This window comes from Temnothorax americanus, unplaced genomic scaffold (genome assembly GCF_048541705.1).
Source record: "Temnothorax americanus isolate GAGA-0224 unplaced genomic scaffold, ASM4854170v1 Scaffold22, whole genome shotgun sequence".
Lineage (NCBI taxonomy): Eukaryota > Metazoa > Arthropoda > Insecta > Hymenoptera > Formicidae > Temnothorax > Temnothorax americanus.
In genome coordinates, this window is record NW_027509360.1 from 3,489,333 (window position 1) to 3,514,835 (window position 25,503).

Below are 25,503 nucleotides of genomic sequence, written 5' to 3' on the forward strand. Positions count from 1 at the left end.
TAAGGATACGGTTCGCAGCCCGAGTATGTACCGTGGTCCGCGTGCATTTGTTATACTGGTTATACAATGCTCGTTTATAGTCTTTCGAAGAGTGATATTATTCCGTTAGTATGTCAGTGCCTGGTAATTATCCAACTTTTATAAGGAACGGAAGCGGCATCAAGATTTTGCATCGTTAGACGGTCTTCCTTGTAATCCATTTGCATTTTACCCCCAAAGATCTCGAGGGACGGTCTCAATGAAGAATTCCAACTGTTCATCATTCCGTATGTAAAGAAATTCGAAAAAAAATTGATAAAAGAGATAAATGCGTCAATAGAGAATGGAGTAGTCATATATGATGACAGAAACTTATGTAACCAACTGCACAAGGGGCTTGGATTGCTTAATCAGATCAAATACTTATATCTAAACGAGGAGTAAACATGTTGTATCGTGTGCGAAGGGTAGGTCCGTCCTAGTGGCTCAATTTTCTCCGTTATACGCCGGAAAATCAAAATTCCGGAAAAAGCAAAATTATATTTTTAAATATACACGTTAAAACTAGCTCTTCCTGCTTTGCGGTTTGTGCAAGGAGAAAACGCGGCGCTCGTAAGGATGCATCGCACTGATTTTGATCAGTGACGACAGCGGTGACCACAACGTGGCTGGCACGCTCGTAATTTAAACGTACGGGATATATTCTGCGTACCGCATATATTTTTCCGACCATTGAACTTGACACAGCAATAAATCAACAATTATCAGTATGTTCGCGCGAGCAAGTGACCTTTACGTAAACTCTCGATTGACAATCCCGCACGATGGAAAGATGTTTTCCATTTGACGAACACGTAGCCGACAGTCTCGAGAAGAAAAAGTCCGAGTCTCTTCATCGTCCGTATAACTTTCTGAAATCCTTTTCACGGGGATAATGGCGCAAGACGCGATGAAAGACTGGAAAGTCGCCAGGACCGGCATCTCCCTGCTGCTGAACAACAAAACCGAGGAAGCTGAAGCTCTCTTTACCGAGCATCCTCATAGCTTCCACGTCAAAGCTGGCCGTTGCTTTGTTCTCTTCATGGTACGTAAAACGCGTGATGAGCCATATATCGATTTCACCGAGATACGCTTAACGTTCAAGGCCGCGAAATAATGTTATTGTTACTTAATCGGTTTTAATAATAAACCGCGAGCACACGCGTGCATCGGAAAACATAAAATCGATAGCGATTGATATCATCCCAGGACGGACGAATTGAGTAAAAGTAATCTCACAATCTTGTTACGGTATAACAAAACTATGAGACGACGAGCGCGTTATTTGCTCCGATTAATGAGAAATGCATAAGGCGTCTTGAATGTTTTAAATGCCTGGCGATAGTAATTTTTAATACAATTTGATGAATCGTGCAGAATGCCCTGATGACTTTCGAAGAGGACAAGTTCCAGCAAGCAACATTATTGCTTAAAGACATGGAACGGGAATGTGCGGGCGACATAGGGTGGCTGAAGTCCGTGAAAAGTAAAGTGTTTAGAGCAGAAGAGACCGATGTAAGTTTCCTCAACAAGATTTTATTAATATAATTAATATAATTTTGTTTAGTTCGTATTTTTTTATATATATCTGAACGCGCAGAAATGATTGCGATTATCGTTGAGTAACAATAAAAAATAAAATCTATGTAAGATATATTTCTTGTATTTATTGATTATCGATATAATACATTAATCTAATGAAATATCACGCGTCATCAAATGCTTATAATTACGATATAATAACGAACTTACGAGACGGTTTGATTAATGAAAAAAAAAGAAACAGTGATGAAACTAATTTCAGAAGGACTATGTGAATAAGTTAGAACGCCAAATCGTGCTAGCAGATACGCAGGTATTCTCAGCCGTGTCATTGTTCCTCCAACAAGAGCTAACAGGATACGTTCGCGGTTGTTGGATGCTTCGCAAAGCTTGGCGTGTTTATCAGCACGCGTACACCCAGATTTCGCAACTGTATCGTCGTACCTTCGGTACAAATCCGACTGGTGTGTAATTAGAATTATATATTGTAAGATTAGAAAAGATTTAAAAAGACCAGGAAATTACAATTTCGATTGTAGCAGCTTTGCGGAAGATGTTCAGTCTTAACAACCATAGTTTTATTAAGTAAAATCTGAAGAATTAATAAATAGAATATAGAATAATAGAATATATTTATTTAATAAGAATTCAATAAATTTTTGCGATTGTTTTTTTATTTAGGATTCAGTCCATGTTGCATGACACCGACGAGCAATGGATCTTCTCTGCAGAGCCCGCAGAGTCCGGAATCTACGGAATGGTCGATACCATCCTGCAACGGTTACACAAACAACGTGACACCCGTGTCGTCGCCATCAGGTCTGCGAAGCTCACTATCAATGTTCTTCTCGCTCACTGGCATCACGTCCGAACAACAGACACCGTAATTGTTGTTTCTTCTTACTCAAAATCTCTCGTCTCCTTCGTCTTTCACCCATTATCCTCTCCTCTCACGAGAGAAAGGCATTGCCCGTTCGTGCGTGTTAGCACCTACCATATTTCGCGGAGGGCGCGATCGAATCTCCGATCGCTGTTGGCGATCTAATTTTGCGCCAGTAAACTCACACACTGCTTCATAATACTCGCTTCGTGAAAGCGAAGTTTGTAGCTAGCTGCGATCACTATGCTTTTCTCCCTTCCTCGCTCGCACCAAGCTCGCGCTTGAAAATTTAATTAAAGCAGAATGTATTTCACAGCTTCGTGGAACCTACGGAAGTGACACGTTTAATGTCGGCCGCAAGCTTCGGTTACGGTGTATATCAGCTGTGCGTGAGCCTCTTGCCACCGTCTGTGCTGAAAGTAATCCACTTCTTCGGCTTTGAAGGCAATAGGCAGTCTGGTCTTACTGCCCTTATGTATGCACGACTTGGCGAAGATATGCGCGCACCGCTCGCTACGTGAGTGTATTATGAATTCCGAATGCTCCTTCCCCTAAATGTATTATTACAAACCAGTGTGTAGAATAATTAAAACTTGCATAAAAATTTATTATCTTAAAGTATATATACTGCCTTTTTATATTCTTTTTTTACTATGATTGAACGTATTTTATATACGCTAGCGTATATCAATCTTCATGTTTATCAATTCCATGTTTACCAACCTCCATGTTTATCAATCTTTATGTTTACCAATCTCCGTGTTATATTCTGACACTTTTTATACAAAACGACTGGTCAATATGCTACTATTTTGTCATAGATTATCCCTCCTTTGGTATCACACGATCGTACGTCCGTTTTTTGCGCTTGACGGGTCTAATGTAAAAGCGGGAGTCGCGGCAGCGAAGCAGCTGATAGCTGAATGTCATGCCGAATTTCAAAACTCTGCCCTTTTTCTCTTCTTTGCTGGTAGAATGGAACGTTTGGAGGTATTAATAGATTAATCAATTGAGTATTAATAATCACCATTTTCTTTACAACTTCTTATTAATTTATTTAAAAAAAAACCTTTACTTATATCCTTCAACCCTTACAAGTATTATAATTACAATTTTTATTTATGAACATCTAAATGCGTTGTAGTAGAAAGATATTCACGCTACAAGGTTGTATACACGCTTAGTATACAACCTGAGTTGCTAAATTCTCAATTCCATGTATTTTGACATTAATATAATATTATTCATTGTTGCATGCTTTAATCGTTTCGTAGACAAATGTCGATGCAGCGCTAGAAGCGTTCGGCAAAGCAGTGGACGTTGCGACTCAGAGGGAAGTCAAATTGCTGTGCTTGCACGAGGTGGCTTGGTGCCACGTGATACGCTTGAGCTACGACGAGGCATATCGATCCTTATTGCAGTTGCAGCAGCAATCGAGATGGTCCAAGGGCTTCTACGCCTACTTAGCTATGGGTAACGTCAACATCGCTTCGACGCGACGCCTCGAATAAGCAGATTCGGATTTCTTCATTGTACCACATTTGCAGTTTGTTGCGGAGCGAACGGCAAGTTTGACGTTCTCCTGTCGTTGTACAGCAAGATCCTCCCTTGGTTCCACGAGACGAAAAGCGAGTCGCAACTCGATGTTTTTATCATGCGCAGGATACCGAAGATCGTCGATAAGGAGACCGGGCATCCTTACACAGTTCTGTATTATAAGTTGCTCGTATACGAATCGATGTATGTGTGGAACGCCCTTCCGTCCTGTACCACCGAATCGCTGCGAGAAATATCGTATGGTAATAATAGATTGATTTCCAGTTCCATCCGTTTTATATCCTGTAACGTGTAACCGATAATATTTCAATTTGAAAAAGAGAGCTAAAAAATTGAGATGCCATTTGAATATTGTCTGATGAGTCCTAAATCGTTTGCACAAAAAAATTATTTATGTTTTATCTATTATGTAACTTTATTATCAGAATGCAAGGAAAATCATTCCGAGGAGCCGATGGTGGGTTTGACTGATCTTATCGAAGGCGCAGCGTGTCTTTATCTGGGGGATACCGAAGCGGCTATTAAAAGTTTCCGAAATTGTTTGAAACGTAGGTATCCGTCCAAGAACGAGTACGACCAGCACATTAGCGCGTTTGCGCTGTACGAATTAGGAAGTAGCCTTAGTAACAATAACGTAAGTATATCATATATACATCGTCTATATTTTCGTCATTTTTTTATGCAATTTTATTGTCTCACATTTTAGAATCCTAACGAAGGCAAAAATTTTCTACTGAAGGCGCAAAATCAGTACAAAGATTATGATTTTGAAACTCGACTCAACTTACGTATACATGCCGCCCTGAAAAATATATAGTAACGTTAAATTGTAAGCGTCCGATATTACGTCACAATGTGAGATAGCTTTAGCATCGAAAAAACACATTTACATTTGGATACAACAGTAACATTTTATGTGTGTTACTATCGTCCAAGATGTTGTTACCTCGTTTAAAATAAAGATCAACGAAGATCAGATTAAGGCAATCACCACCAGAAATATTTTTATGGATCTTCTCTTTTTATTTTACATAAACATCAATGCAAATTCCATATATATAATTTCGAAGATGAAAGATATTTTAAAGCAGGCAAACTTATATGTATATTATATCGTACAATGTATCACATTTATTTAGAGCAACAGATTATATTTATAAAAAGTATACTAAACTTATTGTTATAGTAAAATGTAGCAATTTATACAAAGTGAACTACGAGTGTTCTTTTACCCCGTCTAAAAAAATGTGTATGTATGGGCAAACGAAATTAGATCGCAAAAGTTGTTTGCTCGAAAAATGATGTACCTGTATACATTTTAGTATTGTCTACATTCGCCCTGTACATATATCCTGTACACCCACAAATAAAATAACACGAAAATAAAATAAGAACATATATTTGAACATTTCATCAAAATGGAATAAATCTTTTCTTTTAATCCAGAACTGTTTTATATTATTACTCTACTTGAAAATGATAAACATGTCATCTTCTTCCCGGTATACGACAATTTACGTATTTCGAATCGCGATTCGTTTTTTTGCAATATATCGATTATGTACAGACGATTGTCAATGATTACCCAAATTTTGACACATGACATACGTTCAGTAAAAAAACGTGCGAGTACCACTCACAAGAAGCGTCGCCAATAAATTAATTTCGTCGACTCTTAGTGCGTTCCTTCTGAGAATATTTGGGACATGATTGCGTGACGAAACGACACTGATGAGCGCCCGGAACACCTTTTGTTGCGTTAACGCAGGGAATTGTCCGGGTACCGTAGTCAATTGCAATCAACGATCCGCTTGGTACACCAAACTCGTCAAACCTTTCGCTTTCTGTGTCATTACGTCGATGCTCGGTACGAGATCTTAGTTTGATAAAGAATTAACTCGTAAAAAATTTCAGTTGGCTCTCTTGGTATCTCTCTCTCTCTCTATATATATATATATATATATATATATATATATATGACCGATTTGTGAAATTTAAATAAATCTATTCGCGAGTCAATTTATAAAGAGCTCCGATATTTTTAGCGATGTCCGTATCCCACCTCTGCGATAAATATTCCGCAAGTGCGTCATTTAAAATGATCAAAGCGGACTTGGGAAACCTTAGATCCCATTTGGACATTCTCTCGGTAATTGTTTGCTGTCTCAACATTTTTCAAGAGTAAATCCTTTTTATCTTAATACCGTTACAAGATACAATTGATGCTTATTGTTTCTGCAAAAATTGCATTAGCTAGAGGTGCAGAACATAATAGAGATGCGCAACGAGCTGAAGAACAAGTTGAAGGAAGTGGGCAGCGTAATTCCAAAAATGTCAGAAGCTATTCTCAACTTGAGGAACGAAGTGTCCGAGGGTAAGAAAGGTGCGGCGTATAAATATGTTGACCGGATGCTGCGCCCGGTGCAGTGGCATTTCTCCCTGACGTCAAATATATCGACTAAATAAATGGAGCGACGTATTGAGGCAGCTTATCCATATCGCAAGCGCATAAAACAAAATGAAAGCCTTTCTTTTTGTATCATTCATGCGCGTCTAATTATTTGTCGTACCTTTTATTTTTATCTCTTTATTCGACAAACGATTTCGTCGTTCGCCAGTTTCTAACATTTATCACAAGTGGTACGCGTTACAACAGAGATGAGTCTACATACAAAGAACTTGCTGAAGGCCCTATCACCGGAGACCGTCAGAAGTGTGGTGAGAAATGAATTACAGACGTATGACGCCGACAAAACTGGGAGAACGGATTACGCTCTTGAAAGCTCAGGTTCTATCCAATAATCTATTTTTACGTACGCTCTTTTTTATCCAGAACATATTAATTAAAGGGCGCTCTGATGCTGCGACCTGCTAGTAATCTCATGCGTATAAGTAGGATACGTAGTGGCCTTTTTACTTCTTTTTTTTAGTCGGCTTGAAAATAACTTGCAGTAATCTTTTGGTAACTTTTCTCAGAAACTATCGTACAATTCAAGATATTATGAGAAAGAATGCAAATCATTCTTTTCGCGATAGTAAAATTATCTCTCTTTCATAAATAGACCTGTCTTCGATATAGTTTACTCTTCAGTAAAAAAAAATTCTATAAAGACATAATAACGCGTCTTCGACTCATTGTCAAATAATAATCTTTTATCCGCAGGCGGTGCTATTCTTTCGACCCGAGACACTGAACCTTACTCGACCGGTGCACCTGTGCTCAATCTGTTCGGCATACCCCTTTGTCAACAGCAAAACACACCCCGAGCTGTGATACAGGTTACCTGATTATATCTAATTTTACTAACGTTCTGATCCCAAAGTATTTACCAGACCGGCGTTTTACCGGGCGAATGCTGGGCCTTCAAGGGCAATAGCGGCAGCGTGGCGATTCGATTACTCGGCCATGTGCACGTGTCTGGAGTTAGCCTGGAACACATCTCTTCATTGATATCTCCGACTGGCGAGACTGCCACGGCACCAAAAGATTTTTCCATTTGGGTGAGCTGATTATTATGTAATTATATATGTAAATATATTTTAGTACGTATTTTATATGCAACGTGTAGGTATCATATTTGCTATTTTAAACAGCTGCCTGTGACTTATTACATGTATATTGATTCTAGGGTTTAACAAGTCTCGATGATGAGAAGCCTTTCTTATTTGGCAGTTTTATATATGACAATACTGGTTCGCCGTTGCAGTATTTTGAAGTCCAGGTGGAATATTTGATATACGATATGTTTCTATATAATTAACATTTGTTATTCGCTTTTAATCGTCAATTTTTATATTCAATTACATGAAATAAAAAATTAATTGCAGAATCGAGCGAAAGAAGCGTACGAGATAATCGAGCTGAAAGTCCATTCTAACAGTGGTAATCCGGAATACACATGTATCTATAGAATACGGGTGCACGGTACACTTAGTGAGATATGAATGTCCGTACCAGGTGAACGTGAACGTAAAAGTTATATTTTTCACAAAATTATGTGTAATTCTATAGTTTAACTTAATAAAATTCAACAAAAGATACATTCAATAAAATGTAACTTGATTGAATTTACAACGATTTTATAATAATGATAACTTTATAACAATAATAAACTATCATCATAATTAACAGATTCTCGCGGATTGATTGGATGTGCCGAAGCAGGCTGCCGCTTATTAATGTCAAAGGATATTGTTTGTTGCAATATTGATTACATACTAAATGCAAATCAGGATGGTGGATGGTCGATCAATAAAAGTAATAGGCCAGTTTAACGTAATCGTCGCTCGATTTATTACATTTGTACATATTTAGTTTTTCCCTCGAGCTCCCCGCTATCCCCGAATCTCTCCTCGTGCGTTCTCCGTCGCACACGTACCCAACATTAATTCTTATCGATCATACTCTCCGGTTTCGTGTGGTGGAGCGAGGCCAAAGTTTCGCATCACCAATCATCAAACGCATACATGCAGAACATCAGGCAAACAGGAAAAGACGCTCTCCGGTTACTCAACCCCATTACCGTAATTAAAATAGCATGTTACATATCTCGGGGGGCCGGCCGCGACCCCGATTTCGGTTTCTGCTTCTCTCTCCGTTATGTTTCTCTTTGTTTTTATATAGTTTTGCGCTTTCATTAATTCGACGATTACGCACTGCCTTCTCTACGGGCGAAGAACAGACTCGAGAGGCACGCTGCGAGTTTCAATACGACATTCCTCTCTTCTCCATCACGCGTGCACACATACGCACGATCGTAAAATTCTCTAGTGACACTTTTTTACTTTTCTCGACATCCTCTTGAACCGATGTTCCTATGTATTTTTTTTTTTTTTTTTTTTAAATATAGTACGCAATTGCCGGATTATCGATACGTGTGCAGCTGATCGGCGAACTCGCGCACGATCGTAATCGGCGCGTGTCTAGAGTAACTATAATTCGGAGGTCAGTCGTCTAACGCTATCGAGCTATCGAGAGCCGGTCGTGGTGCCGAAGAAACGCAAGTACGTAAGCATATGGATACGAGATTATCTACTTTCCTTAAAATGTCTAAAGCCGGATCTAGACCAAGCAAACAAACACGGTGCTACCATTGTTCATTCGCGTTCGTTCGTGTTCATTTGCTTGGTCCGGATTTAACATAACATGATCTGACGGCAATACGGAATCGCTCGTTGCTTCTTTCTATGCTTGCTACGTATTTGTTTTGCGCCGTTTCCAGTTGATATTTATTACCACCAGAATGGCAAAGACAATTATCATTACATTTTTTTTTTAAATTTTATAAAGCTTGCAATTTTGTAAAAGTTTCAAGTCTTACTTTCTCTTTTGCGTAACATTGCGTAACATTGCGTAACAACACGAAATTTTAAGCTGTGTAAATCATACATTTTATTTAAACACTATTTGGAATATGACCGATCTGTGAAAGCCGGTCTCTTTAGAAATAATTAAGTGATATGTAGGAAATGTAGCTCACGATAAAATACCATCGAAAATATTCAAGAAACGAGACACAACGGAGTTACAATATATTCTTGAACTTCCTCTATATGATAATTTTTCTCAAGTTATATTCACGTTATATAAGAAACTATTCTTCTAGAAAATTCTAGCTTCTAGCAAATTCTCAGCCATTCTGATGTTAAGTGCAACTCCTTGGAACCACTATGTGTTCACCATAATAATATTTTCACCGAAGATTCAATAATTGTTCCGCTCAGCATTGGGCCAGGAATTCCACTTAAACTCAACGTAAAAACGCCGCTCGATTCGAGATTATGTTAGACTTTTTAAATGAAACGCAATAAGAACCGAGCGATTGATCGGTCGACGATTACTAATTTCTTTTTTTTTTCAAGCGATGTGACGCGCCCGGCGCGTCTCAATATGATTTTAGCGACTACACCTTCGACCCGACAAAGGGTAGTTGGAGTCGTCGGTCGCCCTTTCGCTGGAAAAAAAAAACGCGGGCACCACCACCGCACGAAGGTTCGTCAACGCTCGTAAAAGGCATAGAGTTGTTTATTCTTATTTCTTTTTTTTTTTTTTTGTTAGACTTACTTCGACAATCGTTAAATATATTACCGCACGCGGTAGTATCAAAATAAACCACACCAAGTGTAGAGTATAGAATATTCGTAGATGTATGTATGTACAGTATAGAGTTTCTATTTATCTTTGTTTTGTCTCTCTATTTTTACGCCCCACGAAAGCCACCGAAACATTGGTTTTCGTTTTATTAAAAAGTCAGCTACATCTTTAAATTGTTGCTGTTTCTTGCTGCCGCTGACGTTGTTGTTGCTGCTGCTGCTGCTGCTGCTGGATGTTACGATTTCGTTCTGATATTTGCTGTTACCGTTAGGAAATACGCTACGATTAAAGTATATCACAGATGTCAACGAGAAGAACGCTCTAGTGTGTGAAAAGAGTGAAGTGAACGAAACGAAGATAAATCACGATTCTCGAACGCCGATTGTCCAACAATCGTCACAATTGATCGATCGAATCTTTAATTTCGGTTAAAAGAAATTATTCGTGAAAATCAAAGTCTCTATATTATTCTGACTTAATTATAAGAATAACAATTATCATATCCGTTCTAGACTAGATAAATTTGAATTTATATAAATCTGATTATTTTAGTTAAAAGATCAGGCACGTGTATATGTAATCGCAAAAAATTTACATCAGTCCAATTTAATTATCATTCCCGTTAGTCCATCCAATGACTAGAATGCAATCCACATCGATCGATTGAAGACATCTTTGATTTCCAATCGGCGAACCGCGCGCAATTTTCAAGAGTTAGAGAATAAGGAAAGGCGAGAAGGTGTGGTCCAATTAATTGCAGTTTGTCGCGTAGACTCGACATAAAATCTAGCTATAAACTACTGAAATTCTCTTCTTTTTTCTAATTTTTATCGACGCGATCTACGTCGTTCTTCCTACCAATTCCTACAAATCGATTTCCATCGACGCTTCGGAAACGGAACAATGAGATCAGTTCCGTTGGCAATAAGAGATTGTCATAGGTTTTCAAGTTACGTGATGCGCGCACGTCGCGCGTTTTGCGTAGCCGATTTTTGCGCTATACATCGGTAGATTCTTCTAATTACATTACATCATGCCATTCGCAATCGTATCTCGTTTACGCGATGCACGAGATACTCCTTTTCGTACTTTCTCCCTCGCGCTCCTGTTCCCAAATAGTTCAACCTCCCTCTAAATGCTCGACTTGTTCATTTTGGCAAGTTCACGGCGGCGAAGTGACTAGAATATAACGACTATATTGTCATGCACTACAGTCTTTCTTAGAGCCCTTTCTTAAACCTCTTCCCCGTGATCTTCCGTCATGGTGTGTTTCCGCCGTGCAATGTGTACCGTGTGTATAACATGTATATCCCATGTTTCATCCCTTCGAAACATCCCGTACAACTAGAGATTACATCGGCTCGTTCGCCCTGGATTAAGAGGGATCCAACGATCCACCGGTGGAGGACGGTCTCTCGGGTGTCTCCTTGCTCTCGTCCGTGCCGCCGCTGCCTCTACCGTTTCGCATCGTCGTAGTGGAAGAGTTCGAGGCGTCCAGGGTTTCGTCGTCGCGCAATCTGCCGCCGCGCCGTTGCCCGTTACTGCTGCTCGCCGAATCCGTGTCGTCCACGTATATTCTCACGTCAGATCCGATAGCGCCGCCCTCGCCGATGTGCACCCCGCCGCCGTTACCGCTACCGCTACCACTACCGCTGCCATTGCCGTTGCCGTTGCCGCTCCCGTTGCCATTGCCGCTCCGGCTGCCGCTATCATTGACACTACCGTTGCTGATGCTGCCAGCCGCACCGGCACTGACGGCGACGCTGAGGCTGGCAACGGCGCTAAGGCTGCCGGCGACGCTTAGGCTGCCGGTGCCAGTGCTCTCGCTTGCATTGCCGCACGGTGACGGGACCTCGTCGGATCTGTCCTCGGTGGTGACGTAGATATGGCTGTAACCCTCGCCGCGCATCATCGCGCTGTACTGATCGCTGGCGATGCTGGTGGTGGTGGACGCACCGGTGGCGTCGTGCGTCTTCAACTTGGACGGCCTCCTCTCGTTGATAACGGACTGCACATCGAGGTCTTCTGGAGGGGCCGTCGTCGTCGGACGTCTTCTCTCGTCTGTCTTTATCTTTGGTTCCTCCAGTCGAATCTTGCCGCCGGCATAGCCATTCGCGATGCTGGGCGTTCGCGAGCTGCTAGTACCGGGGCCTGCGCTCGTATCCGATTGCGACGGTGATTGTGTGTCGCTCGATGTCCGGCGGCGCATTGTCGCCTTAGACGGGTAGATCTCGGCGGTCGGCATGAGGTAACGATCGCTGGTCAATTTCGGCGGGACGCTTAGGGTGCTCGAGCCGGGAGAAGGGATCAGCGAGGGGCTGGTCGGCGGCTTGCTCACAATTATATTTTCACGTGGTTCACTGGTGGTCACCTGCAAAATTGATGTTGCAAATGATATTTTACTTCACTAATTCCGGATAATTTGTAACCATCAGAAAAAATTTTTGCTAAGAGAAAGAAAAAGAGAGAACAAAGATTTTATTATACTTCCGTGTTGTGAAGGCAAATAATAATATGAAATTTATTCACTCAATTGAATGAGTAAACAATATATTTTCTATCCTTTTTCATGATAATTTATAGTGTGATCGATATGTGCTGCTTGTTTCTTATTTAGCATACGAAATCTGAATTTACGTTATCAAAGTATGATTTCTCACCGGCGACTTTTGACGTTGTACGCGACTGTCTTGACTAGTTGTGGCGTAGCTGCGATGTGAAATAATTCGCGGCACGCTCAGATTGCTCACAGGTTTCTCAAAGACTTCGGCGACCTCAAAGTGCATTGGCAGCAGTGACCTTCGTTGGTGGTGGCTCGAATGGAAGGTTTGCCGGCGTTTCGATTTAAACTTGGACGGTCTTGAACTCGAACTGCGGTAATATGAACTGCGACGTTTCTCGTCCAAGGACACGGAAATCGAGGCATCTGGAAGATAGAGAAGTCAATTATTTTTATAATGAGACGCAATATAATATTAGGGACAAAGATATAATATCGCATAATTATAGTAAAGCTATAAATAATTAATAATGCTCTCACCATCGATGTTTCTCTCCCTCGGTGGATTGTAAATAAAATTTGCAGGTAAAGACCGAACTTTGGCCAATCCTGGTCTCGCGACATGTATTTTTTCATTCACCACCATTGACTCGCGTTCCTTATCATCATCATCGTCATCTTCATCACCGTCTATTCTACCATTCATCGCTAAGTCGTCCTCGTCTTCCTCCTCAAGAAGTTCTTCCTGCTCCGCCGCTAATTCTCTCTCCAATTGCGTTTCCATATCGAGCTCGTCCTCCATCTTTATTAAAAGGAATTACAATATTATACTTCGTATCTTCGTGGGCAAAGTCAAATCTATTATATAAAATTGTCTGGAAACGTCACCTGTTTGTGACTTTCCTCTAGATGTTTCATCAGCACAGCAACAACGACGTTCACCAGTACAAATTGCGCCATCAGAACAAAAATCACGAAAAATATCGGCGCGATGATAGTGCTCACGCAACAATTTTTTACACAATCCGCCGCATCGTCGCAATCGTCCCTCAGCGTGTCCTTCATGATTCCATTCCAGTTGTCACCAGTGGCGACACGGAAAAGCGTCAGAAAGGCCATGCCAAAGTTACTAAAATGCGCGTGCTCGCCAAGGCCTTGGCAAGGCATATCATCGTTGCATTCTGTGAAAAAAAATTAGCATTATTCAATTACAGTTATCCAGCTATTTTCATGCTCATATAAGAGCTAATAAAATTATTGAAGTAATAATTACCTAGTCGACCGAAGAGTTCCACTCCTAACGCGGCAAATATAAAGAAGAGTAAAAAAAATAACAGCCCCAGATTGCCGACCTGCGGTAATGCCTGCATCACCGTGTCCAAGAGGGCACGTATGCCCTTCGCCATTTTCAAAAGTTTCAACACTCGAGCTATTCGCAACACTCGCATTACGCGAATTATTGTGGGATTAATGGGGATAATCTTAGATTCGACCTCTTCTAGCACGATGCCGACCACTGATAGTATCACTATTCCCACGTCCAATTGGTTCCACCTGAAAGAAGAACGCTGTTAGAACTTTTTTTCTTATAAGACTACAGATAACGTTACGCTTATCTTCAACCAACGGTGTAACTCTTGTAGATATATATATATATATATATATATATATATATATATATATATATATATACGGTATATATATACACGGTGTAGATATATATATATATATATATATATATATATATATATAAATACTGAAAAAAAAAAGATGCTTACTTATCCTTCAGATAAAGCTGCACGCCAAGGGCGACAAGTTTCATAATGGATTCGAGAATGAAGACGGCGGTGAAGAAATAATTAAAGATTTTCAATGCGTAAGTGAGCGCTTTCGGCATCATGTAAAATTCCATCGCCATCGTGACGACATTGAGACCGATAACGGCGGCGATCGCCAAGTCGAAGTACTTGGACGTCACGACGTTGTGAACCAACAGTCGCGATTTAGAGTAACTGGTGTAATACGGCGGTTCGTGCATCTCTGAAAAGCATGATCAACAATGCATACATCGATATCTTCGGTTTAACCTGGTGCGTGATGTAAAAGTGGCATTAACCTAGTTGACCCATTGCCGGCCACTCACTTCGTCTCTTTTTCTCCATCTGCAACGCACGCTTAGCCGCCCTTCGCACGCGCTCTTCTTTCTCCTGTTCTTCGCGGCACCTATGAAAATTCTCGACCACCACGCCGACGAACATGTTCAGCACGAAGAAACCCACCAGCAATATGAACGCGATGAAATACAATAGTCGCCATTCAGAGTAATTTTCGATAGGCTGTAATTAATATTGTTTCATCAGTTGGAAATTATTTTGCGAGTACTGGAATTTAATTATATTTTTTTATAGACATAAGTAATAAATCATATAAAGAAAGCGGCACTGCTTCGAAGACACATCAAAGACTATCATGTTGCAAATTAAAATATGTGCTTATCCAAACCAGAATTTATGGAAAAACATCTTTGCAATTAACTGACAGAAAAATATTGTCAAAAGGAAAGACATGCATTTCTAATCATTATTTTTCTCACCTGCTGATCGACTCCAACAGCGTCTAGACCGGTGTACATGATGTTTACCCATCCGTCTCGCGACGATAAAACGAATAACGACATAAGGGCTTTGCCAAGATCATCGAAATTGTACTTCCTGTTTAGCCATACGTTTCGCTTGTCAGCCAGGCAATCCGTTTTATTGCGTACATTCTTGATATCGGGGCCTTCGCAATAATAGAACGCACCCTTGAACAGTTGCACCCCGAGAATACCAAAAATCACGAAAAATGTGCAGCAGATGAGAACAATGTTGCCGATGGGTCGTAATGAAGACAGCAATGTCTGAACGACCAGTTTTAAACCAGGTGCACGATTGATGACTCGCAGAGGTCTCAGCGATCTCAGCAGTCTGAATACCTACATTTTTTCACAGAAATGATCGGTTAGAAAAAACATGTAACATCAGCATTAATTTTTAAATTAAATTTATGTTAATTTCTTTTATTCTGAATTAATATATAACATCAAACGTTAAAAATTAAGCATTTTCATTAGGATACAATACCCGGATAAATATTTTAATACCATCTGTTTACGTTAGTCAGAATAGCTGTTCTAATAAGGATTAAGAAATATTTAACAAGTGATGACAGTCTTACCCTTAATATGCCGAATATTCTAGGGCTACTAGCCGAGAGTAACGACATCGATAAATCAATTATAGAAATGATAACGAGAGATCCGTCCATAATATTCCAACCTGATGTGAAATAAGCGTCTGGACCATACAACATACTCGTTGCAACAACCTAAAAAAAAATAACATTGAAATCTCATACGCGATTTTATAATTATAATAATTTCTCTTTTTCATTCTTTCTCACAGTCATCGTGAAATAAAATTTTACCTGAAATATCAGTATCCGAAATTATTATGTGAATGTTACAGTTAAAATCTCCAAAATATATTGGTACGTTACCTTAATGAACATCTCGATGGCGAACACGCCAGTAAAAATGTAATTCGCGGAGGCTAGAAAAACTCTCTCCCGACTGTTCGGTGGTATATTCGGTCGTTCCATTGCCAGAGTAATGCAATTTAATCCGATAAATAGCAATACCACGTTATCGAACCATTTTTGATCCACGAGCCATTGACACAAAATGCGAAATCTGCAGCACCGAGAAAACCATGAATTCATCACATACATTCTAATCATATTTAAAAATCTGCTAATTATTAATTCAAATTTAATTTAATAATAATGTCATATAATAGAATCTGCACTTTATCTCTCTAGCGGTTAATTTATTCTATTACATGTTTATTATTCTTTATTATTACATCTCCATTGTAACACTTCTCGTTCGTCTCAAAGTTTCAAACGTTAATCAAGCAACATTACTCTTATTTATAGTATTACCTGTTATTTGGTGGGAATAAATACAAGGAATAATTGTCGCGCTCCTGCAGGCAGCCCTTAGGTTCAAAAAACATGAATATCTTTTTGATTTTCTCAATGCTGCTCGCGCTACCATGACCGTTCGACGGCGGCGTCTGCTCGCCACCCGTTCTCGGACGTTCCTCTTCTTGTTCGTGGAGTCGCTTAATTCTCGGCAGTGGACCGGTCTCCATCGAGAGATTGTTGATCGTGCGTGGGGTTGATGGTGCGAGCATCTCGTCCAATGGCAGCGTCTTCCTCGTGGACGTCTGGACATTCTCGTATCCGCGCAGGGAATTCCTCCGCGAAAGCTCGCCGATCCATCGCATCTGCAAGTCGTGACGTTTCAGTAATCGTACAAGGATTATATAAGGATTCGCGAAAAACTCTTCTCTCTCAATAGCTTAAAAGTAATAATTTAATGTAAAGTAATTATTAATGTCAACCTAGTAAATGTCAACAATATTATGTCGTAACTCACCTGATTAGGCGTAACTGTGTAACGACGAATCGACCAGGGGCCATGACTTTCGAGCGAATTATTAGGACTCAAACTACGATTATTGCTTGTCAGGACGGTAGTTCGATTATTGGGCGCGTCACGTTGAGTATCGTTTCTTATCGAACCGTGTAAATAACCGCCATTAAATCTGCAAGAGATCACATATATTAATTGTAATTAAATAACTTATATCATACTATTTATTTTATCATTTTCATATTAATTTAATATTATGTATGTGAAAAACTAACAAAAAAAAATTTGCATGAAAATAGGGATAAATTCGCCTGTTAAATCAACTCTAAACGTTGATAATTAATTACTTAATTATTCATGTTCTCCGCGAGTGATAAGTAATACTTTTATCGACTTACGTTAGATTGGATCCAACGAGAGTACTGCGCCCATTATTGAGTACAGTCGTATGCCCAGCGTGTTCGTCATCGCTTTGCGACCATCGTTTCCTCCGTAAAGATGGCCGTGACAAGCGCCACGAGTATCCTCTTTGTACCCTCGGCGGGCTGAAGTGGAAAGAAGCGGTATCAGAAAAAAAGAGAACGTTATTTAATGCAACCGAGGAGCGACGAAACGCAGATACCTAGAATTCGAGTCCCTCGTCGAGGGATTAACAACGGCCGTAACGAGGCTTATGCGTCTCGGGAATTGACCAGCTATTAAGTTATTCGTCGGTATTTTGTTGGATACGTCGGGCAGCTTTAGCAACCCCGAGGGTATACTGCACTGACTCTGCGAATACAAAGCACTCGTCATTATCATATTTTCTTGTAACGTGTCCTCCTTAATCTGGGATTCTAATGAGATATAGCAGAATAAATTTCGAATTTAAAATTGTATGACAACTTCATCGAGATATTAACCGATGAAAAATTCGATATAAGAAAGAAAAACGGAAAAATTTCCATTTTCAAGTACAGACGCGAATGTTTTATTATATCAATTACGCAATGAAAACTTCTGACTGTGCGTAACGAGTTCTTTTTTTATTGAAATGAAACAACGTACACCAGATCGATCGATCGATTCGATTGAAAGGGCAGCAGCCGGATAAACTGCTCGACAATTGAGGTCTCTGTAACCGACGTCCAGTGTGGTGTTCGGGGAGTCTTGTGGAGTAGCTGCCGTATGAGTGATTATCGGCGGCTGACCTGCCACACCCATCATCTTGCTCTCTTTCTGGATGTTACACTTAGGTTCATCGATCCGCTGCTTCCATACGCTGTTCTGCTTCTCCCTGTTATCCTTGTACTTCCTAAGCTCTTCTGCACTCTGCCACGAGTTCTTTTGATCCTGCAAATCGCGCGAAGGAAAATGAACGCTGTATAAAACTGAGATAAATCAATTTAGATAAATCTCGTGACAATTCTATCTATATTTCTCTAAGGGTGCGATTCACTAAACGCTTTAAACGCTTCAGAGCATCATTTTGGCCTTGTTTAACATTTGATAAACACCAAAGATGAAATGTTTCCAAAAGCGTTTGGAGCGCCAAGTGAATCGCACTCTAAAAATAAGCAGTAAATACAATGAATAACAGAAAAATCGGAAATTATATTTTTTTCGCATATTTAATTAATACCTTGTATATTTTATATATAGATATTTTATAAATCTCTATAAAGCATTATGTCGATTATTTGCTGTAAAAGATTCGGGGAAAGTTGAGGGAAAAGAATATTCTAAAATATTCAGAGTGACCTTTCTTTGTGCAATCAATCTTCTCGGCGTGACAGATAACGGAGAATAAATAAGCGTAGAATACTGGATTTATTTATTTGGAGCAACTACCTGAGTATACGTATCGCTGTCAGAGATCGAATGCGATCCGGACACCCTCGACGATCCGTCCTCGCTGCCCATTCCAGCCTCTTTTGCAGCAAGTCTTTTCGCCAATTCTCTCTGCTCTCGTTCTCTCCTCTCATTTCTCTGCAAAATATACCATAAGTTATCATATTTTTCTTATATACTCGTATATATAATTATATACGCGTATATATAATTATAAAATAAATTTTCATAAACATAAATATATTTAAGACAATTCCCTTTACAATAAATTAAATTTTTAATATTAATCGAGACTTAAATAAATGTCACATATTTATGTATATTCTTGTGTCTTCTTCTACATTATACATCAGATATCATTGAATAAGAAAAATAGTGTATTTCTTTCTAATTCCTACCTCTGACGAGAAACCTTCAACAAGAATGGCAACTAGAAGATTAAAGAGGACGTAGTTGCCGAAGGTCATCAACGCTACGAAATAAAGTGCAGCCCAATGGGACGTCTTCTGCATGCCGTTGAAGAGGACGACATTCCAATCTTCCTGCGTGAGAATCTACATAAAAAGAGGAATGGGAAGAGACTCCCGCTGCATATAAAATAGCATAAATGTCTATACTTAATTAATGAGGCACGTGATCGGCAAGACGTTCTTTCTTTCGAAACGTGCCAAAAATTTATGTAGTGTAAAAATGTATGTAGTAAAACATGCTCAAGAATAAAAAAAATTTTATGTCTTTGATCAAAGATTTAAATCGTATGCTGTATATATGTATATGTGTGTTTGCAATGAATGTGTGTACAATGAACACGGTCAAATAATTGAATCGTTGGACAAATGGAACGAGTGTGCGGTAATAAAATTAATAATTATAATAACATTATGATACTATTATACTATACAATAAATGTATATTCATCAACACTTAAAGATTTTATAACATCTATCAATTTGGTTGTTAAAATATTAATATTAATACGTTGGTGTCAATAATTTTAATTACAGTATTTCAGATATTGAATTATACGTTAGACACGTTTATGTTATTTACGTTTATGTGAAATTAAACGGTAAAAAAAATACACAGAAGCATATTAAATAACTTGATTTAATTTGCATTAACTAGATTCGGAGGCAAACCATTTATTTTTGCAGAATATTCTTGAAATCAATTTTATTAAATAAATCACTTGGATACATGCAATCGCGAGAGATCGACAAAACAAATTGGCGTTACACCGATTCAAATACTCGATAAAGACTTTAGAGACACAAAAAACGTTTTGCCAACCAGTGTCCTAATACTTTGTAAAAATGCGTGCGTCATGTTTTCTATCACGAATTTCTCTTTGCGAGAGCTTTCGTGTCTACCCACGTATTCGTTTATCTATTTTTTATCAACTCTCCAGTCTATCTTCTACTTCTCCTTCTAGCCTGATAATATTACACGCTGTTTAAAAATTTAAGAAATCACTAACATAAAAAAAAATTAATTCAACGTACCGAACGATTTGCGTTAGTAGGATTGTTATTTACATGCAAAAAATATATATCGTAGTAGTTCTCTCTGTTAGTATTATTCCACCAAATCCGAATTTAAACAACTTTTGCGCGTACGATGACATAAGAATGAGATCAAATTATGTATACATACGATTAAAAGGCAACTATTGACATATTCATTAACATTTATGAACGTTACTCTTTTTAAGTCATCGTACAAATATCTCGAATGAACGCAGAGATGTGCCAATGATTATTTACATTACTTAAGAAATACAGATTAATTGCACAGCGATAAATTTAGAAAGTTATCGATACGCCATCAGACTGCATCGTAGAATACAGAGATGTAAACAGAAACACGTGATAGAAAGGCAGAAACTCGTTCGAGCGGTTTCTGCAGCATATTAGTTAGTTGCTTTACATGGATGATGCGTGTGCTGAATCGAGATCACAACACGCTCGTGGGTAGAGTCGTCATCGCGCAGTTTGATCTGCGCGAGCAAACGAATAATGATGAACGTGAACGTCGACATGTATACGTATATACCGATTGCACGCATGTAAATACAAAGCAAACCATTAAAGGCTCTGTCACTCGGCACGGATAACAAAGAGAGAAGAATGGACGGAAGCGTGGGCGGGCTTAGGGAACAGTCGGGGGTCCGTTTGCTCAACACGAAGAAATATATGTATATATACATATATATATACGATTCGGCGATCTGTACAGAGAGAACGTGGACACGAATAATATATAGATAGGAGAAAAAAAGACCGTGTACACGCAAAAATTGGCTACGCATATATACGTGTATGTCGCTTTAAACATGTAAAAAAACCGTCATGATATGTATATATATAATAGCGTTAAAGAGAGGGAGGAACAGTGGTACCTGAAAAACAGTGACTAGTGCCCAGACGATGTCGTTGAAATGTTTGCGATCACAGCGGCACATTGGGTGCCGCGAGACCACCTCGGCACAGGTGCAGGGCCGACTCCGGTCCGCCCACATGCAAAACTTACCCCCGAACAGGTACATCCCTAGGATGCTGCAACCGAGACAATCCGCTGGCCTAAAGTATCCCCGCGATAGAGATCAACAGTGGGGTGAAAGTGGGGACCGGTGGTTGACAGGACTGGGACTTGGTACGATCGCCGTTCAGAGTCTCCGTTCTCACCGTACTATGTATATATATAAATACAGCAATCTCGTTATTCAATTAATTACGCAGGAAGTATCATTGATTGATTAACTTTTATCCGGTCGTAACGACCTCTCTGTTACGTCAGTGACATTTGAGTGCGAATATTGTACGAACATTGACGTCATTAACGTCGATCACTAACATTTTTGCATCAATTGGCAGCTGACAGCCGACCACGACGAAGTTGGTGATCTATAACGTGTACCCGGGTAGAAATAAATTTCTTTTTTCTAAGAATTCGTATAAAATAGAGCGCATTGTTTTCTATACTTTTAATATATTTTTAGCTAACTCTTTGGATTGTCAGAATGCACGATAAAAATTTTTATTAAGTAAATCGCTTTTCCTCGTTTCAGTCTACAGTTTGTTATTTTTGTGCTTAAATGCTCAAAGTAACGATCTATAGAGGTTTAAAGCTCATATTTTAAAAATACTTTCACAAAGAGAAATGTCTATTTTTAACTCTTATTGTATATGTGTGTGCGATACGAGACTCTTTCGATTTTTCCATTCATCGCCAATAGATATATGTATATTACAGATATAAATATCCGACTTTAACACTTTTATATCTCGTGCTAAACCGTACTATATAGCATACAAATTTTTAAGTAATATGAAATCAAATATTGTTATATATCTATACGCAATTAATATCCAAAGAATTAAATGTATCACACGCACACACACACACACACACACACACACACACACACACACACACACACACACACACACACACACACACACACACACACACACAAACGCATTTCTTTTCAAATTATAAATTTTTCAGCTACTACCTAAGAGCATACGATTAGTAATTTTTGAGTTTTAATATTTCTCAAACCTTTTATATCTTGCATCAAGAGATTTCTGAACTGATTTATAGAATTCGTTTTAACAGATTCGGTTTATGGAGAACGGAGGCACTGCATATCGGTAAGGGATTAAGCAACTGTGTTGGACAAAACAGCGAAAACGACTGTCACTCGAAGCTCGTACAGTCACATTCTGCAAGTTCGGCGTGTCAGTATATATATATAAATATATGTATCTTGTATATTTGCAACAATACAGGCGAATGCGTGTAAAGTAGGTATACATTTATGGATTGTGGACGGATCGTATCGACTGTGTGCGGTTGTAACGGGCTTTATACGGCGGGACGGAGCAAGGAACAAGAACCAAAATTTCAAAAAAATTGATTATTTTTTCCCTTAAAGAATACCTAATCAAAGAATTCCTTCATTAAAGTATATTTAACTCTCCCTGAAATTACTCGAAGAAGCGTCAATATATAAATCAGACATTTCATATGCACATAATCTCTCGACGTAATGCGTCATACGAGCGTATTAATTGTTCAATGTTTCATGGGGGCAATCAATAAAGCTAATTTTAGGATGCGCGTTGGAACAATAATTGACTTTAACGCGACGTGACGTTTGATCCGCGGAAGCCATAACAAACAGTTGTCCGGGCGCGTCCGCAAAAGAATTATCTGTCAAGCCTGTCAGTTGCATTACTGTCGGTTGATTTGTCTTGCGAATTTCGTTTCGTTGACGTAGAAGCAAAGTCGGGGGGCGCGGGCAAATATGACGAGAGCTTTAAATCAATGCCCCGCGGGTCGACAGATATCCACACACACTTTACGGATGTAAACTGGCGTGAAAATAAACGGGGCGGAAAGAGAGTTCCGGGAACGCGGCCGCGAACAGAAGAGAATAGTGGAGGAAACCATCAGGCACCTGCCGTTGCAGAATGTCACGGCGAACGTTTGCGAGAGAGAGAGAAAGAGAGAGAGAGGAAAAGGGAATAATTGTATCACAAGCGTAAATATATAATCTTCTAATACGCAAATACGGTATATAATATGTATTACGGCGAATCTGTCTCAGCGAGTATTTACAAAAGGCACGCACAAATCTACCGAGACTGCTGATATGTTAATACGATATTACGTGCCTTGCGCGATCTACCTGGCTCATATCTCTATAAGATTATATGTAAAAAGAAATTGTGTCTCTTTCCACTACGACTAAAAAATATACTAAATTGGCAGTCCCTCGGGGACTGTCATAATAATCTGATAACTTAGGCTACCAGAGCTGAATCAAATCTGATCCAACTTCTATAAAGCATTCTCTTTCGAAATATGTATATATTAGTAAGAAAATATATGATAAAACAATTTCAAATGAGTATTTACTTTTAAATAGATGCAGATACGTGCGGTAACATAATGGTAAACGAGAGTAAAAGCTGTTTAGTTGTTCGGCTTTCTCTGAAATCTACGTGTTGTACCTTATTTAACCCGTATTGGTTTATATCGAAGGTAAAAATACGCTCTGTGTTATTCGTGTGCGATGGACACGAGGTCTCATCTCAGGTCTTCGAGTGTTCAATTATGAGGGACTTGCTGACGCGGCGATACTCCTGTCGGATCGAGTCGATATTTCACGCACGCACGCATTGTACAACCCGGGACGAAGTTCTTTTTGCGCTCGAGTCGTCGTGGGCGTATAAGAGAGAAAGTGACAGAAAAGTTATACGGATAAAACGAGTAAGAAAAGAAGAAGAAGAGAAAGAGAGAGGTATAGGATAGTACGAAGAGAAGTGTAATGTCGTAAGTGGTGAGAGGTGAAGTATAGTGAAGTACACAGTGAAGTATAGTGAAGTACAGGTGGGAAACACAGAGAAAAGTAAGCGTGTAACAGAAAACAGTTTATTGTGCTACACTGTTAAAAATGTGTGACGTGATATCGAGGCATCGTTTCATTGTATATTTCGAGTGGATAATTATCGTAGGTAAAGTGTGTGAAGAAGCACGGACGCCGAGACACACAATGCTGCTGACTCGGCATAATCTCGCTTCTGCAGAGAATCAGAGAACGCGTTTCTCGCGACTACCTGTTGGCGTTTTTCGCCGCGATGTCACGAAAACCGACGTACAAAGAGATCGGTCGCCGCTGATAGCGACGCTCCTTTTTAGCAGTGTAACTGGCTAGAAATATCTGTAGTGAGGTACATGAATGTCGATCTTCGTGAGAAGACGTGATGTGCAGCAAGGTGTGATATATACGCGCGGTACAAAAAAAAGACGACGGCAACAGCAACGACGACACATGGCGACGACAAATGCCTAAGAAGATACATCGCATGCAAAGCAATTTGCGCAACGCGCGCACCGATATGAACCGGGCAAGAGTCTCATTTCCGTTGATATATTAGCCAGGACAAAAAGCCAATTCTAGGATCGCCGTTTAATCTTAGAACAGCCATTTACCGTGTCATTTAGGCAGGATATGGCGTGTCCGGGCGATCCTAGGGTGGTTGTCAAACAACACAAATATTCCAAGCGCGCCCAGAAAACGCCGACTTGTTTTTGGACTTTACCGTATCTTTTCAACATTCTAGTGAATCCCGTTGTTATAATCTAGACGTTTCATAATTTAAACGTTTCTATTATTTGCGTTGTTGCTCCTTGTTTGAACACGCGTAACGGATATTTATTGTCCGATGATGTGTGATAAACGCGTACGAAAATAATTGATCGGATTTTTCGTGTATGTGTATTAGGATTTTGTTAGATGAAGTTTGATCTTGTCGTTTCCATTATTCAAAATCGTTTTGAGACTCTATCGGCAGAATTTTTATACACCGACCTTCGATGTTTCCTACTTTGCTAAAGATTCCGATGGCGCAACGAACATTATAACTAAACCATCTACTCTGACAACATCAATATAACATCGATATAAAAGTAATGTCAACCGTCGACACACAGGGATAAGCGAGTAAGTATGCGAAGCGTCTAAGCAAAGTTTTCTCGATGCCTGAGCGAAAATTCCTGCATTCTCACAAAAATCTCGAGTTTCTAGAAACACGTTC

At 39.5% G+C, this 25,503-nt stretch overlaps 3 protein-coding genes across 4 annotated transcripts in view; 2 read left to right on the forward strand and 1 right to left on the reverse strand.

Annotated features, from left to right (window-relative positions):
• Positions 1 to 73: 73 nt before the first annotated feature.
• LOC143898151 (tetratricopeptide repeat protein 39C) lies at positions 74 to 5,445 on the forward strand. Of its 2 annotated transcripts, XM_077407421.1 has the most exons (11): positions 74 to 446; positions 548 to 1,063; positions 1,396 to 1,533; positions 1,823 to 2,024; positions 2,242 to 2,443; positions 2,757 to 2,957; positions 3,262 to 3,430; positions 3,715 to 3,913; positions 3,988 to 4,239; positions 4,423 to 4,631; positions 4,704 to 5,445. In XM_077407421.1, the coding sequence occupies exons 2-11, from the start codon at positions 914 to 916 to the stop codon at positions 4,812 to 4,814; spliced, it is 1,833 nt and encodes a 610-aa protein (XP_077263547.1). In that variant the 5' UTR covers positions 74 to 446; positions 548 to 913; the 3' UTR covers positions 4,815 to 5,445. The 2 variants fall into 2 exon arrangements, with proteins under 2 accessions (XP_077263547.1, XP_077263546.1); XM_077407420.1 differs by having other exon boundaries at positions 74 to 1,063.
• Positions 5,446 to 5,520: 75 nt separating this feature from the next.
• On the forward strand, positions 5,521 to 8,137 carry LOC143898156 (klaroid protein-like). The gene is made up of 5 exons (XM_077407431.1): positions 5,521 to 6,785; positions 7,161 to 7,276; positions 7,331 to 7,498; positions 7,627 to 7,719; positions 7,826 to 8,137. The coding sequence occupies exons 1-5, from the start codon at positions 6,656 to 6,658 to the stop codon at positions 7,940 to 7,942; spliced, it is 624 nt and encodes a 207-aa protein (XP_077263557.1). The 5' UTR covers positions 5,521 to 6,655; the 3' UTR covers positions 7,943 to 8,137.
• A 634-nt stretch (positions 8,138 to 8,771) lies between these two features.
• Ca-alpha1t (Ca[2+]-channel protein alpha[[1]] subunit T) overlaps positions 8,772 to 25,503 on the reverse strand; it is a 50,513-nt gene continuing 33,781 nt past the window's right edge. Inside the window, exons 18-35 of the mRNA XM_077407430.1 lie at positions 21,297 to 21,453; positions 19,297 to 19,452; positions 18,899 to 19,036; positions 18,116 to 18,400; positions 17,691 to 17,839; positions 17,467 to 17,613; positions 17,072 to 17,240; positions 16,573 to 16,919; positions 16,129 to 16,321; positions 15,808 to 15,957; positions 15,185 to 15,565; positions 14,735 to 14,927; positions 14,370 to 14,631; positions 13,865 to 14,145; positions 13,480 to 13,772; positions 13,132 to 13,393; positions 12,752 to 13,017; positions 8,772 to 12,462 (exon numbers count right to left, since the gene is read on the reverse strand). Of these exons, the coding sequence (XP_077263556.1) occupies positions 11,467 to 12,462; positions 12,752 to 13,017; positions 13,132 to 13,393; positions 13,480 to 13,772; positions 13,865 to 14,145; positions 14,370 to 14,631; positions 14,735 to 14,927; positions 15,185 to 15,565; positions 15,808 to 15,957; positions 16,129 to 16,321; positions 16,573 to 16,919; positions 17,072 to 17,240; positions 17,467 to 17,613; positions 17,691 to 17,839; positions 18,116 to 18,400; positions 18,899 to 19,036; positions 19,297 to 19,452; positions 21,297 to 21,453 (4,825 nt within the window). The 3' untranslated portion in view covers positions 8,772 to 11,466. The remainder of the gene's footprint in view (positions 12,463 to 12,751; positions 13,018 to 13,131; positions 13,394 to 13,479; positions 13,773 to 13,864; positions 14,146 to 14,369; positions 14,632 to 14,734; positions 14,928 to 15,184; positions 15,566 to 15,807; positions 15,958 to 16,128; positions 16,322 to 16,572; positions 16,920 to 17,071; positions 17,241 to 17,466; positions 17,614 to 17,690; positions 17,840 to 18,115; positions 18,401 to 18,898; positions 19,037 to 19,296; positions 19,453 to 21,296; positions 21,454 to 25,503) is intronic.

What these genes read in the sequence shown, in the direction of transcription:
- LOC143898151 (XM_077407420.1), top strand. Translation starts at nt 914, where the DNA reads ATGGCGCAAGACGCGATGAAAGACTGGAAAGTCGCCAGGACCGGCATC. An exon ending in CTTCGGTACAAATCCGACTG is followed by an intron (nt 2,025 to 2,241) that starts GTGTGTAATTAG and finishes TTTTTTATTTAG; the next exon opens with GATTCAGTCCATGTTGCATG. An exon ending in ACGTCCGAACAACAGACACC is followed by an intron (nt 2,444 to 2,756) that starts GTAATTGTTGTT and finishes TGTATTTCACAG; the next exon opens with CTTCGTGGAACCTACGGAAG.
- LOC143898156 (XM_077407431.1), top strand. Translation starts at nt 6,656, where the DNA reads ATGAGTCTACATACAAAGAACTTGCTGAAGGCCCTATCACCGGAGACC. An exon ending in CACCCCGAGCTGTGATACAG is followed by an intron (nt 7,277 to 7,330) that starts GTTACCTGATTA and finishes AGTATTTACCAG; the next exon opens with ACCGGCGTTTTACCGGGCGA. An exon ending in CAAAAGATTTTTCCATTTGG is followed by an intron (nt 7,499 to 7,626) that starts GTGAGCTGATTA and finishes TATTGATTCTAG; the next exon opens with GGTTTAACAAGTCTCGATGA.